This window comes from Megalobrama amblycephala, linkage group LG4 (assembly GCF_018812025.1).
Source record: "Megalobrama amblycephala isolate DHTTF-2021 linkage group LG4, ASM1881202v1, whole genome shotgun sequence".
In the NCBI taxonomy this organism is placed as follows: domain Eukaryota; kingdom Metazoa; phylum Chordata; class Actinopteri; order Cypriniformes; family Xenocyprididae; genus Megalobrama; species Megalobrama amblycephala.
This window is the reverse complement of record NC_063047.1, coordinates 5,146,232-5,167,046: the sequence shown is the minus strand read 5'-3', so window position 1 is coordinate 5,167,046 and position 20,815 is coordinate 5,146,232. Positions and strand designations below refer to the sequence as shown.

General features: G+C 37.5%; 1 protein-coding gene across 8 annotated transcripts in view; it reads left to right on the top strand.

Annotated features, from left to right (window-relative positions):
• klhl13 (kelch-like family member 13) overlaps positions 1–20,815 on the top strand; it is a 58,687-nt gene that overhangs the window by 15,801 nt on the left and 22,071 nt on the right. For 2 of the 8 annotated variants that reach the window (XM_048186940.1, XM_048186939.1), the window contains exon 3: positions 20,088–20,159. The exons of 4 other annotated variants lie outside the window; for them this stretch is intronic. In XM_048186940.1, the coding sequence (XP_048042897.1) occupies positions 20,088–20,159 (72 nt within the window). Of the gene's footprint in view, positions 1–8,914; positions 9,378–20,087; positions 20,160–20,815 lie in introns of those variants that run through there. 2 more of the 8 variants (XM_048186938.1, XM_048186941.1) reach the window with 2 other exon arrangements.

Here is a 20,815-nt window from a genome sequence, read left to right as displayed (position 1 = left end):
GGGCCATGGTTGGATATTCCATCAGGACAATGATCCAAAACAAACATCAAAACCAACACAAAAATGAGTCACTGAGCACAAAATGAAGCTTCTGCCATGGCCATCCCAGTCCCCTGACTTGAACCCTAAAGAAAATGAGTGGAGTGAACTGAAGAGAAGCACCAACATGGAGCTGGAATCTGAAGGATCTGGAGAAATTCTGCATGAAGGAATGATCTCTGATCTCTTGTCAGGTGTTCACCAAACTCATCAGGCATTATAGGTGAAGACGCAGAGCTGTTATCTTGGCAAAAGGAGGTTGCAAAAAGTATTGAATAAAAGAGTGCCAATAATTGTGGCAAACGTATTTTGGGGGAAAACACCCCCCCCCCCCCAATTTCAATTATTTTCCTTCAATGAAAGGTTAGATTTTTGCTAATTTTATGAATTAAAGATCAAAAGGATAAAGAATGCAGATTTATTTTTACAGTTATCTTTGATCATATTTTCCAAGGGTGCCAATAATTCTGACCACCACTGTACATACATACATGCAGTGTCACTCGCCAGCTGGCCGGTAACATTTTTATGAATTCTAACAATGCATGAGCAAATGTGAACAATGCTCAGGACAGCTGATGGGCCATCACTGCATTGTAATGAAAGCTTAAGTTTTGACAAGAAGACTCGAAAGGGAGCTCATTTCTTTTGCGGGCTGTGTGTGGAAAGTTTTGTGCATGCACACATCTGAGTATCCGAAAAATAGCGAGTATCCTACTGAACATAGTCGGTTATGTCTAAAGTGAACATTAACAGTTGACAGTGTAAACATATGTACAGTATCAGTAGGCTATATTATCTGTGCGTTCGCTCTTAAAGTGACTGTAGCCCAATATTTCTGCGTCTGTTTTTAATGTTACTCAAACAACAAAGGACAAATCACTAACAGCTCTTGTCTGAATATCTTTTGTAACTTTATTAAGGATTAATCAATAAGGATGTTTAATTTATACAGTGAAGTCCTACCTGAAAAACCTGAAAAGCATTGTTTATTTCATTTGTATCTTTATTTCATTGTATTTATTTGTGCTTTTGCTTGTTTGATTATTTGGTCTTATTTTATTACAGACTGTTTACTTTACTTTAATAATGTTTTAAATTTATATTAGTAGGCTAGTGATTTTAGCTGTAGTGTAGAAATTGTGAATTTTCACTGGTATCTTAAATGTTGGTGTCATTACTGCCTTTTTTGCAAAAACCGTTTCATGGCTGGTACATTTTCTTAAAGGTGCCCAAGAATGCTTTTTCACAAGATGTAATATAAGTCTAAGGTGTCTCCTGAATGTGTCTGTGAAGTTTCAGCTCAAAATACCCCATAGATTTTTTTTTTAAATAAATTTTTTTAACTGCCTATTTTGGGGCATCATTAAGAATGCATTGATTTGCACTCGGCGCCGCCCCCTTAAATCGCGTGCTCCCTGCCACACGAGCTGTCGACTATATTACTGCACATTTACAAAGTTCACACAGCTAATATAACCCTCAAATGGATCTTTACAAGATGTTCGTCATGAATGCTGTATGCATGCTTCGAATTATGTGAGTAAAGTATTTATTTGGATGTTAAAGTTTTATTCTGAGTGAATTTGAGGCTGTCCTCCATGGCTAACGGCTAATGCTACACTGTTGGAGAGATTTATAAAGAATGAAGTTGTGTTTATGCATTATACAGACAGCAAGTGTTTAAAAATGAAAATAGCGACGGCTCATGTCTCCGTGAATACAGTAAGAAACGATGGTAACTTTAACCACATTTAACAGTACATTAGCAACATGCTAACGAAACATTTAGAAAGACAATTTACAAATATCAGTAAAAATATCATGCTATCATGGATTATGTCAGTTATTATTGCTCCATCTGCCATTTTTCGCTGTTGTTCTTGCTTACCTAGTCTGATGATTCGGCTGTGTGCAGCTCCAGATGTTAACTGGCTGCCCTTGTCTAATGCCTTTTATAATGTTGGGAACATCATGGGCTGACATTATGCAAATATTGGGGCGTACACCCCGACTGTTACGTAACAGTCGGTGTTATGTTGAGATTCACCTGTTCTTCGGAGGTCGTTTAAACAAATGAGATTTATATAAGAAGGAGGAAACAATGGGGTTTGAGACTCACTGTATGTCTTTTCCATGTACTGAACTCTTGTTATTCAACTATTTCAAGGTAAATTCAATTTTTGAATCTAGGGCACCTTTAAGTCACCGGCCATTGGCAGGTGTGGCAAAAAGTTAGTAGGAATTTTACATTTGCAATGAAACGTGTATATATTTTTTTTATTATAATTATTTGTTGTAGTAGTAGTAGTAGTGGTAGTGGTAGTGGTAATAGTAGTGTTATTTATGTCATTATTTCCATCACAGTGGCCCGAGTTGGTTATACCTCTGACCTTTCTACATAGTCGAAAAGATTCCTCTATCAGTATCCAAGGAAACATGCAGCCTTTTTCATAGATCATGAACTGATTCGGGGAAGTTGAGTAAAGATTGGTTTCACTTTCCTAGCGACTGGCATAAGTTGTTTAAATTATTCATCTTTTATTTCCATGTGACATTACATAGCTGCTTGCCACACATGACATCAGATGTATTGTGGGAGGTACTAGCTGAAGTCATTGCAGTGTCTGGCTTCAGGCTGTGCAGGTGAGCCATTGAGAGCTGTGGAACAGGAACTGCTTTAGACAACAGTGAGGGAGTGTTGCATTAGTGCCATGTTGTTTACCACTGCACAATGCAGGAACAACACGATGGCTGAGACTACGAGGTTTATAATAGCATCGCTCTCTGTCTCTCTTAAATACACACACCCCTCTGTCCTCACCCACTTAATTAAGTGCTAAATGTGTGGCGAGGGTGAGCCGTAGCTATTCATAGAAATGTATTAATAGAGTGATTAAGGGGTAAGGAGGGCAGCGAGAGTGTAGGGTGTAATAGGATGAAGAACATTTGCTCTCTCACGTGAGAAAATGATGAGTGAGGCACGAAGAGAAGCAGAAACGCAAGTAGTGTGAGGAGTGGGACTCATCTGATTGATTGTAGAGGTTAATATTGGTGTGTGTGTTTATTACTATCTGAACCTCTCGGTACTTTTTCTTCCTTTCTATAAGTGCACGTCTATTTCTCACATGCTCGTATACACATGACAGCTTAGGCACATATACAGATAGGCCTATAGCATGCGCTACTAATGGAGTGCTGTAAAGTCACTCTTATCTTGTTTGTCTCTTGTTGTTGGCCCTGTTATAGGACGATATTTGCTTTACTAATGGAATTAGCTGGGATTTGTGCCGGTAATGGACTTTTCTGGGGGGTTTTTGCCTGCCAATTACGTTTGTGTATGTGTGTGAAAGAGAGCGAAAAAGAGAGCTGATTTTTATGTGTGTTGAGTTAAATAGTTTTTGAAGCCACTGTAATGGATTTTAACATGCAAGTGTTTTAATAAACTAAAAATAACTGGAATAGTATAGTGGAATAGTTCATACAAAAAAATGTAGCCTGTTTCTCACACAAAGCTATCATATGGTTTCAGAAAACATTCAATACAGCATACAACGTTTTTGGAACTTTTGTGTCCTTTTGGAGGCTTGACATTTGTTGCACCATTCATTGTAATTGCATGGAAAAGACCAGCACAGGTGTCCAAAATATCATCTTTTATGTAAAGGATAGTTGTTGTTTTTTAATTACTTTTGATAGGTTCTTGAAGTCCCAAGATCTTTTACTCTGTGTTTTCAGCGGTCGTGCAGGGACTGCTGAATCTATGCTGCAGCCTCATGGCAATATTTTGCCATATAATGGTCATATTTTGCCAAAGCTTTCATTCCGTGTTGTCCGATTCATGAGCAACTCTTATGAACTGATTCTTTTTAGTCAATCAAAAACAGAGTTTAGTTTGATTTAAAGACTCAAAATGGAAAAAAAGTCCTTCCTTTTTATTTAAAATCATTTTTTAAATAAAAGTTTACCAATTTACAGCAGTAGCTAAGAATGTCTTTTATATGTAAGCAAAATAGACGTTATAAATGAAATTAACCCAAATTAATCAGAATCAAGTTGAAATCAGAATCAAATCGAGAGCTTGTAAATCAGAATTGAATTGAATTAGGAAATGTGTATAAATAGCCAGCCTTATAACTTAATTTTTTTGGGTGAACTATTTAAACAGTATTCACTGACTTACTTGCATACCAAACAGCGCCCTCTTGCTTTCAGATGGAGAAGCATTTACTACTGATCACAGAGCTGTACAGCTCTGACAAGCTGCGCATAAAATAATCGCAGTCTTTGCCAAATCGCATGCGATTAAAATTCGCGATATATTGTGCAGCCCTAACGAAAAGTAATGTTTTCCATAAAGAACTGTATTCTCTGATTCTGTTCTTATTTTCATTAAGCATTAAAGGGCATTAAAGGGATAGTCACCCAAAAATGAAAATTGTCATCATTTACTCACCCTCAAGTTGTTCCAAACCTGTATGAATTTATTTGTTCTGCTGTACACAAAGGAAGATATAACCAAACAGATCTCGTCCCTCATTAATTACCATAGTGGGAAAAAATATGGTAGAAAGATCTGCTTGGCTACTAACATTCTTCCAAATATCTTCCTTTGTGTTCAGCAGAACAATGAAATTCATACAGGTTTGGAACAACTTGAGGGGGAGTAAATGATGACAGAATTTTCATTTTTGGGTGAACTATCCCTTTAAAGTGTGACGTGTGTGTATACAAAAACTCTTTCAGGTGTATATCAGTTTGGATTGTTGTTAATTTGAGAAAAAAAAGTAGCTCTCAAATGAAACAAGGTTGGAGACCCCTGCTGCAGACGGATGGAAAAAAGTTACAGGCATTTGCACAAACTGTGTAAATGGCCTGTTTCAAATAAGGACAAGAAATTTTAAACAGTAGAAAGGCAACAACTTTGCTGGTATGAACTCGAGCTCCTCCAAGGACTGTCATCTTGTTTTCTGCCCTTCCACCAAAGACGTTCTCAGAGTTTGTGTGTCTGTGCGTCTTTGTCTTCTTGGATGTACCTGAGCTGCTTGCTTGTCTAAAATTAAATTTGACAATGGGTTGGTTCACATGTTCCTCTCTGAACTCATGAGGATCTGTGTTTGTAGTGGCCACTGCCAGGTACTTTCACTCTCATCTATGATGCATATTCAAGTCCGTGGATTCAGTAAAGCCCTCTTTGCCCCTCTCAGATACTGCCGTCCCACCTGTCTACTCCAAACACTTGTCTCAACAAGATTAGAAACATGGAAAATTGCAGTGTCATGTCTTGAAATGCAAATCAAGTTTCTTTCATGTCAGCTTCATTTGGATGAGGGTGGCTTTTCATGAGGTCACAACCCAGATTCCAGACTTTCTAGAAACGGATTTAAATCAGAAGAGCAGAATGAAAGACAGCTTACCTTTCTTGCAGACGCTAATCGGTCGCCATTATCTGTAATACTTAATGGAGAATCCATAGTAGCTGGAGATGGTGGTGGGTGAGTCAGAAGTAAGCTAAAGAAAAACATTGATTTTTATTTTGTGAGTGGTTAATTTGCTGTTGTGTCCATTAGTGTTCCTACAGTGATTAACTTCTAATGAAGGCTTCTGTTAACAGATTCACTGTCCAGTTTATCACTTCAGACAGTGACGCATCTGTTCTGAGCCGCAGGCTTACAGCTAGAGGCACAATGTGTCTTTTTAAAATGTTATTTATATCTTTAGCTAAAGATCAGTAAATGTAAGATGGAAAGGTATATCCTTGTGCTTTTGGCAAAATTTGTGGTTTTAATGTGCTCTAATCTCTTGTTGTTTGATCATAATGTTGTGTGAGCTGAACATTTCTTACCTGCTGTCTGATTATGTACACATGTGAAGCCTGTGTGTTCATGAGTTTTGTACCTGACCTGTGCTTTTGAGACACTGGTAGAATTAACCCGCTGATTGTCTCTGATGATCTAAGCCCAGCTTATAACAGGATCCACAGCAGGCCATGTGAACTTTTGAACTTTGTTTTGTAGAAACTGACACATTATTTTAAGATTCTTTGCTTTTTTTTTTTTTAATTTTGTAAGATTTTTTTTTATTTATTTTTTTACACAATGTCTAGCCTTTGTTGTCACTTTTAATGAATCCTTGCTGAATTAAAGGTACAGTACGTGATTTCTGAGAAACGGTATTGAAAGTGGATTGGACCGAGCACTGCAACACACTTGTAGCCAATCAGCAGTAGGGGGCATATACACTCATGATGGGGGAGGAGAGAGATTGAGCTTGGGAGATTTGAAGAATTTTGAAGATTGCTGAGAGACATTACAAAAGAGAAAAGTCAGAGGAATCTCAATTTATTGCACATTTTACCTCAATTACGATTAATGAACGATTATTATTTTTTTTGGTTTTTCTTCCCTCATAGTTCACTTACAAGGTTTGTACTGTAAATATGCTATGACTATTATAGGTGGGATATTTTTTCCTGGTGAAAGAGTGCTCCAACATAACAACTCACTTTGAGCAGTTATTTTATCTATGGCTCGTAACATTTCTTAGAGATTTCTACTCATTGTATATCAGATACAGCTAAATTAGGACAGTGCCAGTACATTTATTTGAATGCATTAATGAGAGCGATTGTGTGTGTGAATTAGTCATACTGTCTATCTATTAATTGTGAAGCTGTGTTGTAAGTAGTTACTTCAAAAGTAGAAAAATATTTGCCATAACTTTTCAGTTTCTAAGCTACATTAGTGATAAATCACAGGACAGCATTGACAATGAGTTTCTGCGCTCCTCTCTTCCATATCGTTGTTCTTGAATGATGTAAATTTACTTGAGTGTTCAAACTTTTTTTTTAAGCCTTTAAACACATAGTTAACAAACTTTTGTGAGAACACAAGCAAAAGTGATCTCACTTCAGGGTTCTCGCGATGTCTGTGTGTGTTGACTCTGCGTTTGAGTTCACCTCCATGTTGCTTCCATGCCGCTGACTGGACGGGGCGGAGTCACGTGACTACACATGGTAGTATGGTTTTTGTTTTTTGTTTTTAAAGGGGAAAGTATTAACAGGATTAAAAAAAAAACGAAATATCTGACATGAGAAAATTATGTTGGTTTCTGAATTTCGATTACGTTTCGATTAATCGTCCAGACTTCAGAGGAATATCACTGGGAAAGAGGGGTTATGATCAGGCAAGAGTTTTAGGACCTGCATTAATATTAGAAAAGCTTTCCAGCACTGGAGATACATTAGAGAGAGGGAAGGCCTTAAAATGGACACAGTGGTTGCGTTGTTTCATTTCCATACAGTAACATTGTTTTTTTATTATTTTGATTGCTATGTTTCACTGAACCAAGATGTGCTGTTGTTGTAATGTTAAGGCCCCAATATACTTCAAACGAAGGGAAGTATATCGGGGCTGATCACGCATTTCGAACTTCGTTTTACTCCTAAACGAAGAATGAAAAAAACTTAGTTTGAAGTATATCGGGGCCTTTAGCTATATTAACAGGACAGTTTTAAGTGTCATTGTTTGTCTGGAGCTGCTGTGCTGCTGGCAACTAACAACAAACCCTTGCTTGTACTGTTAGTTAATTTTTTTTGTTCTTCCTTGTCGTTTGGTCATCACCTTTGCTTTATTTTTCACAAAGCATTATTTAGCTTCGCTGCAGCTATGATAAAGAAGCAATCCACTCTTGTATTGTGTTCTTGTGCATTTTGGCGGTGGAGCAATGATAACTTTTGAATAGTATTATAATGGTACCTTGTTGATCGTGTAAACTGCAAGCTAAGTGTGTTCCATCAACCTGTAAACTGTGTAAATGTCATACTTAAATGGCAAATTAATTTTACATTGGACTCAAAAGAAAGCAAAACAGTGAGGGGACTGAAAGGCCACCACATGCCACTCACAGACAGAGAGAGAAGGGGAGAGATGCATAGTGGAAGGCATGAAAGAACAGAGAGAGTTATATGCACTTGGTCACGTTTTTCAAGTGTGGTAGCACATCCAGAAAGTGATTTTATAAGTGAAAGGACATCTATTCTGATTTCTTGTCAGCACTTTTAACAAAGATGGACGTAATCGCAGAAACGAATGTGGTAGCTCTTTCTTGTCCTCTCTGTCTCCTCTTTGACATGTGCTGTCACAGTAGTGGGTGAAGAGCCCCGCGGTGGAGTTTGTGCCCTGCTTGCGCCGCCTAGCTAGCTATGTTTTGAAAAGACCTGTCTCTCATAATGGACATCAGTGAGAAATTCTTCACCAACACTGTGGAGCAGGAGTGATGTTCTTTAATGTTCAAGACAGTTGCACTTGGGTTTTAGATTTCGTGTGTCTGCAGTCATGTTGCATTTTATGCCAGGTCATTAAACTCTTATCTGTGTGCAGAGCTCTCACACACTCACTAGCTCTCTGCAGTCAATTATGGCAAGCCAATTTGACTTTTTTTTTCTGTCCTTAAATCTAACTAGCAAATGTTTTTGTTATAATACTTTAATTTTTAATTAATAGTACGTAATCAGATAGTGACTATTGTCATTTTCAATTTCACAAGTTATTAGGCCTATATATTCGATAATAGTACTTATTCAATAACCAGGAGTAAATAGTTGATATCTGAAGCACAGATCCCTATAGAATTTAATGAAAAACATACTAGTATGTAACAAATAAGTACTGAATGAATAGACATTACAGGGCTTAGTGGGATACTATATAGTTATTTCTTTCTTTTTAAAGTACTATTATCATACAATCGATAGCAGTTAAGTAAATGAATGTTAATAAGGCTTGCCATAGTCAGCCTGCATTCAAACAAGGTGGCACTATAGCCGAGCATCCAGTGCACCGACCGCGCATGCCTCTTCCCTGCGCTGACCGGACGCGACGGTGCCTATTTTTTTTTTCCACCCTCCATCATCATCCCCCTCTCTCTTTCTCAGGAGATGATGCTCGGCTCAGGCACACCTGCCTTTCACCTCTCGGCTCAGGCTTAAGTGTCATTCCTTCCGGTTTTCCGCAACCTTCGCTGCGGTATTCAGACAGAGCTGCCTCAAGCAGAGAAGCACTGCCTCAAACAGAGCTGCCTGTGTCGGCGGCTGATCCTCTTTATATTTTGCTCTTCCTCCTCCCTGCTCTCGGTGAGGGCTGCCGGGGATGGAAGCCCGCGCTGGTCGCCTCTTCATGGACTCGCTCTTGACGGCTATTCTCATTCGCGCTGTATCTCAGAGGTGCTGACTGGAAAAACATGCCGTTGAAATGGAAAAGCGGTTCGCCCGTCAGCTGGAAATTTCCCGTGCCCGTCCTTAAAACGTCCAGGTCCTCCCCACTCTCGCCTGCATACATGTAAGTAGCTGTAATATTATCGCGTCGAAGTGCGTGTGTGTTTTAAAATGTGACTTAGGGCGCGTGACTGTGTTTATATTCCGTCTTTAGACATTCATTAAGGATGCCGCTGCTGTGCTTGTTTCGGGGTCGGTGTCGCCTCCCCTCGTTTCTCTGTAACCTAATTGAGAACGTTTAGGGAGACCCATTTTAATAACGTTTAGCGTGTTTCCTCGCGCCTCCTAGTTTTCTACATCTACGGAGGGTTTTAATGTGCTTTCTCACTTTCTCTGTTCTCTCTGTATCCTGCTCGCGGCTGTTTATGAGCTCTAGTACGCACCGGGCCGAGAGAACAGCCAGTGAAGAATCTTTTGTCCTGGCGTGTCGTGCGACCTGGATTTGATCGCTTGTGTTGTGGTGGTGGGTGGGGGCCCGGTGGGCTGCTGGAGGATGCAGAGCTGATGCTGCTGGCGGATGATAGACGGAACATGATCGCTAGCGCTTCTGCTCCTCTTAATTCTTGCTCAGGCATGTTTAATACTCCAATGCACGACTAACTTCAAATGTGTGCTAGAATACCGCAGTTTGCCTTTAACATGAGAAACAGATCCTCTTTTGTGGATCATTGCGCACTAGAGTGCTGTTCATCAGTGCCCAGTTGAAATAAGCCCCTTAAGAAAACCCTGTTTCAATTGCAAAGCCTTTTATTATTGTAAAGATTTTCATAACTCTTGTAGGGTTTGTTGCCAGCAGGCTTTCAACCAATGCAGCATTGAATGCAGCCAATGATTTTAATAAGATGCATTAAAAATTGACACTTTTTTTTTTTTAGACTTTAACCTTTTGCCAGCAGCCATTTAAATTTTAGTGGATTAATTTAATGTTTCTGTGTGTCATGTTCAAGATGTTCGATGAATATATTCTATGCATTAATGTAATGGAAAAATGTAATATTATTCAGTTCAGTTCACTTTTATTTGTATAGCGATATTCAAAATACACATTGTTTCAAAGCAGCTTTGCAAAAAATGCACATTTCAAATGTTACCATCAAGAAGCCAGAGGTAAACCTTTTGATGAGGGTCTGTCTTATCAGAGGCGAGCCCATTCTCTGGCAACAATGCATTTATTGTCTATATGAAAATAATATTTTTCATATAGCTAGACATGATAATGCAAGTAATGTGGATAGTTAAATTATGTATTCAGTTAAACAGACAAAATTATGCTATCCTTCTTGTTATTACAGCTTGTGATCGTAATGATTGCAATATAAGGATAATATTTTTAACTAAACAACATTTTTATTTAGTTTAGATCTTAATTTTCCTCAGGCACAAAGCTGAAACCATGACCAGCTGTTTGCATGAGCAATGTGAGAGTTAACTGTGAAGCGAGAGTTTAAGGGCGCTGGTCTCTCTTCCTAATCATAGGCTATATCAGTCTTCGTCTGAAAGTGGTTTTGCTATTCAGTTCTGAGTTACAGACTGGATCAGAGGTTCATTGTCTTGAGGTTCTTTTTTGTTTTGCTAATAGTTTCTTTCTCCTGTCTGTCTGTATTATTGTCTTTCTTTGTGCCTCTCTAGCCATAGATCTGTTGTGCATATACAGTCCTCATAAATGTTCCCTTGTGAATCAATAAACTATGTTTATGTATATGTCTCTGTATCTTCTCAGATTTAAGGTTTGGGGTTGCGGATTACAGTGCTGGGTTCCCGACCCTGCTGTCGCCCCTCCCAGAACCTTGCAAAAACAAAGTCTATTTTTACTGCTTTGGCTGTGTGTTGTGTGTGTGATTACAGGGTGAGCTGTGGTCTCTATTTCTCAATGGGAGGAGAAATGCCTCTTGGACACATGAATCATTTTCTTTTTGTGTTTTGAGACAAAATATTGTCAGATGCTAAAAAATTAGAGAGAACTAGTGAGAGTTTGCATGTTCACACCAAGGATAATAACTCTAATGATAAAAATAGTTTTACTATTTTTATTTTTTTTTCCAGCTGATGATAAAACGATAAAAACATTGACAGCCAATAATGAGCTGGCGTTCGGACGTAAAAATGGAAACGCAGCACTGCACCAACTGCTTAACAGATTGACAGGGAAGAGGAAAAATTGTTGAATAAAGTCATAATTTTTTTGTTTTTGCACACAGAAAGTATTCTCGTCACTTCATAAAATTAAGGTTGAACCACTGTAGACAGGTTGGCTATTTTAACAATGTTTTTACTACTTTTCTGTATATTGAATGTGGTAATTTCGTTGCTTTCAATGGAGGATAAAAAAACATACTCGATTTCATCAGTATCCTAATTTGTGTTCTTACGGGTGTGAAATGACATGAAGGTGAGTACTAAAAGACAGAAATTTCATTTTTGGGTGAACTAACCCTTTAAGGCATCAATGAAGAAAATTACAGCCCTTTTTTTTATTATTTTTTTTATCGCAACTTTGTGCAAAAACCTAATGCTAATATAGTCATCATTATAGTTATTATTCTTGGTGTGAATGGGACTTTAGGGGTTTAGATGCGGTTCTTCTGGGGAAAAATGAATGTGTGCTTTTCGTTTCTGTTGACTGTATTGAAATAAATGTGACTGTTGTGTAAGGAAGGTGAGGATTCATTTAGTTGTGTGTACTCCTGAAGTGTTACCACACCTCTAAATATACCCGCTGCTTGTAGTGAGGATTTCATGCTCAGTAGGGCAAGGGAGAGGTGCTCACTAACATACTTGCAATATATATATATATATATATATATATATATATATATATATATATATATATATATATATATATTATTTGGGGATAGAGGGAGAACAAACAAATGCACCACCACAAAATATAAGCACACAGTCATAAGGACACATTCAAGAAAAAATTGTGACTTGAAGGATTCCTGGGCTTCAGCTTAAAAAGAGTGATGTAGAGTGACAGTCGGAGAGCTTCTGCCGCAGGGGGGATGAGAATGACGCACACAAGGGCGTGTGTTTGTGTTGACACAGGTGAAGACAGTACACAGTCGTGGCAGATCTAAAGTCCTGCTCATCTGCTGCTAAAAGGACCTTGGCCTTGACCTTGTTTTACATTATAATGATGAAAGTTTACCTGTAATTTTTGGAATCGCAGTCGTCCAGGAATTTTAGGGTGTGTTTGCTTTGCTACCGGCACTTTTCTTATGTACTTTAGTCTCCTGTAAAGACAATGTAAATCCCACAGAAATGTCGGCAAGAACTGACAGCATTTCGTCCTTTTCACATTCACCTTTCACATTGGATTCTTTTGTTTCAGCTTTTCTTCTCTACCTTGTGATCTCAGATGAAAGGATGAGATGTGTCAGACTTCTTGCTGCTGCAGATTTAGAGAGGCCTGCTTTATTAATTTATGTTTTTCTGAATTTTTTACACTAACAGTCAGAATTATGTTTGGAGAAGACCACAAGCTATTTTATCTAGCATGCTTTGCATCTGGTTTAGTCCATCATTGCTTTTGGTCTATTTATTTATTTATTTATTTATTTTTCATCTTTGCAAGATAAAATCTATTTCAAGATCTAATTTTAAAAATGACTTGAGCTTCTCACTGAACTGAAAAGTAAGGACGATGCCCTGTAACTATTAATGTTTTAACCCTGTAAAAAACATTTAAACACTTGGGTACAGTTTTAAATCTTTGTTTTACTTCAAAGCAAATGTCCTTACCTCTAAGTGAGAGTTTGTTTTCTGACAAGTGTTGTGGTCTGTTTTGAGCAATAATATAGTGGTACGGGTTACCGTTTATTACAAACAGCCTGTAGCTAGCTATTCTGATCATGTGACCTCATCAGCTCCCCCCCATGCCACACAGTATGACATGTGAGCAGGATCCAAAATTAGCTTTTTGCCATACCTGCCAGTGGCGGGTGAATTAAGAGAATGTACTGTTCAAATATTATTTACTGAATTTAAAAAAAAAATCAATGTTTATTCAGCAAGGATTCATTAAAGCGATCAAAAAAAAGGGACTGTAAAGATATTTTTAATGTTACAAAAGATTTTTGTTTCTTATAATTGCTGAATCTTAAATTATCACTGTTCCCACAAAGCTATTAAGCAGCACAACTGTTTTCAACATTGATTTTGATTTACCAAATCAGCATATTAGAATGATTTCTGAAGGATCATGTGAAACTGAAGACTGGAGTAATGATGCTGAAAATTTAAGCTCTTAAAATACATTAAAATAGAAAACTTGTTTTAAATTGTAATATTTAATAATTAACTTTTTTTACTGTATTTTTGATCAAGTAAATGCAGCCGTGCTGGGAATAGGCTGCTTCAAATGTGTTTAAAAAAATCTTACCAAATATACTCAAACTTTTAAACGGTAGTGTAGCTAATTGCATATTTGTGACAAGCAGTGCAGGTCACGGTGTCGCTCTAAGAGAATAGCTGGTAAGAAATATTTATGGTGCACAATATTCCTGCCACTAAAGTTCATTTTGGGACCTGCAGTTCTTAATAAACCTACCAGCCAACTAGTGAGCAACTCCCAATCCCAAAGCCAATTTTTACTTTCATTTGGTAAGTGTTCATTTTAGGCTCTGCATGTGAGCGTGTAATTTTTATTAATGGGATTATATTAAATAAGTTAGTGCTGCAGTAGCGTGTCGTTTGCTTTGAGTCATATGTGCTCTTGACAGTCCAAGGTGTACAGTTTTTTTTTTTTTTCCTTGTGATTTCTGACGTTAGTTATACTCCCACACCTTTATTCAAAATCATATTCATCATGTAATGAGTCTACACTTCATCTAACATAAACCTGTCAAAAGAGAGGAAAGGCAGCTGATTTTTCTCACTTTCTCTGTCTGACCCTTTTTGTATTTATCCATCTTCATTTATTCACATCTGTTTAATCTTGTTTCATCAGTAAGGAAATGCAGGCATCCAATTTTCACCTCAAGATCACCTCAGATGGGGGAAGGGAGCGATGAACAAGGTTGGAGGGAGATGTGGAGAGATGGGATAGAAAAAGAAAGATGAGGAGAAAACGAATGCTAAAGAGAATTAGATCTGAGAAGGAAAGAGGAATGGGTGTTGTGAAGGTTGAGGATGTTTGGTAAGAAGAAAGTGTGTGAAGGTGAAGTGGCGAAATGGAAGAAATGTAATTCAAGAGGAGGGCAAAATATGAAGAGATTGCAAAGGGAAAAGAAGAAAGCATTTCAATGCTCATTTTATAGATTTGAAGTTCAGTTAGCATTCAATCTTTTGAGATTTCTTTTTAAGTGTTATGTGTAAATGCAGTAATTCTGAAATATCTCAGTCTGTTTATTCCATAAAGCTATAACATTTTATAAATCCATTGATTATGACCTTGAGTCACTCGCTCCTTCACATAAACGCACACAAACCGAATAGAATAGATGATCATTTCTGATTCTGATTGTAAAACAGATGCAGAACTTATGCACAGATGGATTGTGTTCATCTCCCTGCATGTATAATAAAAATAAAATATGGTTGTTTTGAACCCAGTCTAAGGTCGGAACAATTCATAATTGCAGCAGCTGGACGTCCCTGAGTGGTCATGTGATAACACATAGCACACCACATGTGCTCCTTTGAGTCGGCCCTCATGTTTACCAAAGACATGCTGCGAATCTGACTCGTTTTGCCATTAATAAGTGTATTGTTTTATTAAAAAATGATTGAAGTGTTACAGACACCAAATTAGGCCATGTTTAAATGTGAATCACTTTAATGAAGAGAGGGTGAGCAGCCTTGGGGCAAGTACAGAGCGAATACTCTGAATTTCTACCATAATATGCGTCATATAACTGTTTGTTTGAATAAATCAAAGATGTTCCACCGCAGTTGGATAACAGACCCTTTGATTTCATGCAAACTGCAAATAAGAGGCAGAGAGATGGATGTTGCTTGTTTCTCTAAATAACTAATGGAAACGGAACACATTATTTGACTAAACGAAGGTCTGCACAACATTATGGGAGTGGAAACTCTTCAGCAGTACACAAGCACAAACAAACGCACTGGACACGCTTCAGCACACACTTATCTGTAAGGGGCCTTTATGCACAATGTAAAACAGCAGCTGTGGGATGCTTTTTTTTTATAGTTTGGGGACATTAAGTGAAAAATGTTGAGCTGCAGGGATCTTAGTTGTTCCCGCTTGGATACGTTGTTGGGTGGTTTTTGTTTATTTCGTGATATTATGCAGTATGGTACTATTTAGTGACTCTGACTTTAGTTGTGTTTACACTGATCTGAAATCAGCCTCATTCACAGTCATTTTGTCATCCACAAGTGCCCTGTATTTTACATATATGGGTCATATTTTATTTATTTACCTTTAGTTAAGGCATGTATTCTAACAATATAAAAACATTCATCTTATATGGAAAAATATCAGTGTATTTCAGTTTATTTACATACAGTTTTCCTGGGCTGCCCATGACTAAAGATTTTCTTTGATGACTGTTAATCTGTTCATTTAAATGTTTGACTGTTAGCCATTCATTTAAGCCATTAATCAATTAATCAGGGGAGAAATAATAAACCATAATAATGAGCATATAAATAAAAGTTTGCCACAGCAACATTGGCAAACATTGCTTGAACTTTTCTGAGATCAGAACGCATACAAAAAAATATCTTAAAGAAATTTCATGAAAATATTTTTAAAATGTAGGACATGAATATAAATTATAAACAATCATAATCAGGTCGACGGACCAGTAGCCTTAACATCAAATGAACAAAACTAAATAAATATACTTATAAAAACAAATAAATAAAAATATAGCAGCAAACTGAAACACTATACCTAACTATTTTTTCCCCCCTCTGATCTCAGTCTTCTCATATTATGAGAAAGGAACACGAGTTTATCCATGTTGTTTGGGGAGAAGTGAGCTCCGTGTCTTGCTTACAATGAATGACCCGGCCTTTGAGAAGATGCACTCCAATGGTGTGGAGGTTACGTGAAACGTAGTGCAGAAAGCACTGTACTAATTCAGCTTCCACGCTCCACACAAACACTTTGATATGCACCTAAAATTATCGCACATTTATCTAGGTTAACGTTAATGATAGAGCAAGCAGCCGTGTAATGTGGCTAACATTAGGCTTCTTACATGTTTTAAAAAAGCCATGTTTCAGGTCGCATATCACCTTTTTGTGGTCATTCTTTACCCTCTCCAAATGATCCCACACTTAGGATTTTCTGCCTGACATATAACCACATGGACCAGCCATGTTAACGATGGGTCAGTGCCTAACCTGTGGATTTTTTTTTTTTTTTTTTTTTTTTTTTTTTTTCGCAACTAATCGACCAATTAAAATTTAGTCGACCAAGCCTCTTTCGACTTTTGGGGGCAGCCCTACATTTATCAGATTGATCATTTATTACATCGCCTCATATTTTATGCTATAGTATGCAGCCAATATATAATTAAAAATGAGAAAAAGAAAGAGTTAAATAATAAAAAATAAAGCATAAACATAATTATGACAAAAAATATGTTTTGCTTTCTTTTTGATTTTTGTAACAGGTATTTTTAACATTTTCTTTATTATGAATTCTTTAATGGATGCATTTTTTTTTCTTCTTTTTTTTAGTTTATTTTGGACTTTTATCCTGTGCATCTACAATTATTTCAGATGTGTGTGGCATATTTTCTATATGCTATAATATGCACAATTAGAATAGAATATTAGGAAAATTAATCGGATATATTTGTTGAAAAAAAAAAACAGTGGGCTTTATAATGGGTGTGAGTTATTTGAGCCCGATCACACGAAAATGCGTATCAATAGTACGAGTTTGTAATCTCGTAGAATATATACGCCAAAATGAGTTTTGGCGTGCTTATGGTACACGGTTTTTCGCGTGCATATGATACGCACTTTATGGCGTACTATACGTACGAAACCCCCACTCCCCCACCCCCATCCTACCCAAGAGTGTATCATATACACGCCATAAAGTGCGTATCATATGCACGTGAAAAACCGTGTACCATAAGCACGCCAAAACTCATTTTATATTCTATGAGATTACAAACTCGTACTATTGATACGCATTCTCATGTGATCGTGTTGGTTATTTGGGGACATTCAATGGGAGTTTTGTCTAAGGCCCTTGTTCATTTCTGACCCTAACATTCAGTGTTTTTGATACTGCCTCCAATTGAGAACAATATATGAATGTGACTACAAAATGTATCAAGTAAATGATTATTGGAAATATTGTTATTATTCCCTTATAAGAACATTAAATTAATTAGTTGTATGCATTTTGCTGCAGAACCATCCTTTTCATGTACATCATTTAATATTACATCCCCCCTCCCCCTTTTTATTTTGTACAGAAATGTCTGTCTTGTCGCCTGAGGTGCTTGTAAGATCTTGTTGTTTCAAGTTAATCTGTCAGAATCTGCACTCTTCATCAGTGTCTGCTATCTCTGTATTATCACCCTTTCAATCAACACTCCAATCTCCTCATTATATGGGGGATAAATCTGTTTGTGCGTGTCACCGAGCAGATCTGAGTCGCCTGGTGAGTCACACACACACCCTGGCATGAAATCGTGTGGATTTTTCTGGAATTTCAATATGTATTTAAAACAAAACAAAAAAAACCCACATTTCTGCCCACAAATTACACACACTTTCATACCAGTAGTGTGGAGCCACACACATGCTCCTACACTAGATGATAAAATGAGTGGCGCATTAGTCACATTTGTCATCGTCGTAATGATGTCAGTCATGTGTAATCAGATGTTTATCCACTTAGAAAAGTTGTCCCACCACAAAATGACAATTCAACTTCAACCTTTTTGTTTTTGTTTTTTCAAAACAGTTCATGTACACTACCGTTCAAATGTTTGTGGTCAGTAAGAATTTTTTTTAAGAAAAGTAAATACTTTTCAGCAAGGATGCATTAAATTGATCAAAAGTGGCAGTAACAAGTTTTATTTTGACACTAAAAAAACAAAACAAAACAAAAAACATTTAAATAAATGCTGTTCTTTTGAACGTTTTATTCATCAGAGAATCCTGGAAGAATGTATTATGGTTTCCACAAAAAAAATATTAAGCAGCAACTGTTTTAAACATTGGTAATATTAAGAAATGTTTCGTGAGCAGCAAATCAGTATATTAGAATGATTTCTGAACAATCATGTGACATTTTAAAATGTGTTACAATAGAAAACAGCTATTTTACATAGAAATGGGTATGAAATAATATTATAGTTACAGAATTTTTGGTTAAATTAATGTAACTTTGGTGCGCATTAAAAAAAGTATTTCAAACACTAAAAAGCTTTTAATGGTAGCCGACGTGCCTTGACAAAAATCTGAGCTTCACATTTTGGACTTGAAACCCTCTGAGGCATTTGCCTGCTAGGCCTCCAATGTTACTGCATTTCCTGTTCTTATAACCTAAAGGGGAGAGTTGACATGATTTCCTGAGGTAATTGACAACATGACACGGATACAGTCGAAAGAGCTTAAGCTATTCCTGGAAAAGTCCTGTAACCCTTTCGTTTAATCGATAAATCGACACCTTGATCTCACATTGCACCAGTTTGAACATCAAAACTCAGAGTCTTGAGTCTGCATTTCCTCTAACAGCAGGTATATGTTCCCTCCCTCAAGCCTTTTGTCCTAGATTTAAAGTTGTCCTTCACTATAATGTCTTTTTAGGAAGAACAGTCTAGAGAGGGCACAACAGAATGCCAGTTATATTTAGATGCTACAACACATTTTATAATATCAAACCAGTCATATCTCTCTCTCGCTTCACCAATTTGCTAATGTTTGATGTGTCATTATCAGACAGACCTCAGGTGGGTTTCTAATTCTCCTCTCTGAGGACTGAATGCCCAGGGTGACTGAACTGATTTGAAGTGGTATGATCTGAATCAGGAGAAAAGAGAGTGTGTGTGTGTGTGTGTGTGTGTGTGTGTGTGTGTGTGTGTGTGTGTGTGTGTGTGTGTGTGTTCTCAAATCCTAATTAACAAGCAGGGATCTGGTCCAGGAGAGTTGAAAAGGATGTTGGTTAATCAAAGCAGAATATGTCGAGGTCCGTGTGTGTGGGGTGACAGGCCAGCTGTTCTCCTGTCTTGTTCAGCTCTGTTCTTCCTGTTCTCCATAATACAAAATTATTAAAGAATGCTGTTAAGCTAATGCTCTTTTGCTTATCCTTGTTCTCTCTCTCTCTCCCCCCATCCATCTGTATCGCTTTCATTCTTTCTGCACCATCGCGTTTTATCTCATTCTCTCCCCTTGTCTCTAAATATCTCTCGTTGTCCTTCTGCATCATATTTCGTGGATGATTAGTGCAGTGTGAGTTTATGCTGATTTCAGTTTGTCTTCATTTGTTGGATAAAAGGTTTGTACATGTCTTCGTCACGTATTATCTTGATCCCATCTGCACAGTCTGTTGTGTGCGTGTTATGCTTTGCCATTTCATGTCAAATTGTCTTCATCAAGCTTATCACTACAATCGTCATCTAATTTATCAGTAATTTAGAGGCTCACATCAACTCACGTCAATCTAAACTGCTTAATTGAATGAATACCCTCGTGATTTCTCGCTTTCAGTCAGATTGACACTTGTGATTTGCGTCTGTGCGTACACTTTTCTTCATGTTGCGAGTGTTTGCATGTTTTCTGGGAATGTGCGTGTGTTTAGTGATGCTATATCTCTCGTTGTTTTTGGCAGCCACCAGCACTCGTTTGTGGTGTGGACCACCCACTCTCTGCTTGCTGCATCTCCAACCTATCACCTGACAGGGTAATGCACCAATCAGCTGCCTGTGCTTTGTGTCATGTGACTCTGCTTGCCATTCTCGTCGTCTCCTTCCCCCCCCTCCTTTTTTTTTTTTAAACCGTAGAATCTTCTCATTGTCTGGTAGTGACTCCCTGACCTGCTTGACCCTTCCCCCAGAACTCAGCTGGACTGGGAATCATCCATATTCCTTCGTCACCATGTTATGTTGAAACTTGGGTCACGATACAGATCATATTATCCTTTTTTGTCATTAGTACCCACCCACGTTTTCAGCAGCCTCGGTTATGGACATATTTTTCCCATTCGTTTTTCAAAAAGTCTTTGTTGAATAGTTATAAACCGTGAACCAAGTCAACCAGCTACAAGGTTACAAACTTTGACTTGAAGCAAAAAATAAAATCAGACAAAAAGACAAAGGTTCAGGACTGTGTATTTAACAGCTTTAATTGGGGAAAGAACTACAATCCCATGAAGCACTGTGGTTTTTCCACCAGGAATTCCACTGTTAAGCGTAAATATTTCAAAATTATTGTTAAAAAATGTATTAAGTTATTTAAAAAAAAAATGTGTTAATGCCTTGAAATGGAAAATAAGTGCTAGCAGTGTATTGATTCCGTATCGTGACAAGAGTATCACAATACTGTACTGTTTGTTTGTTT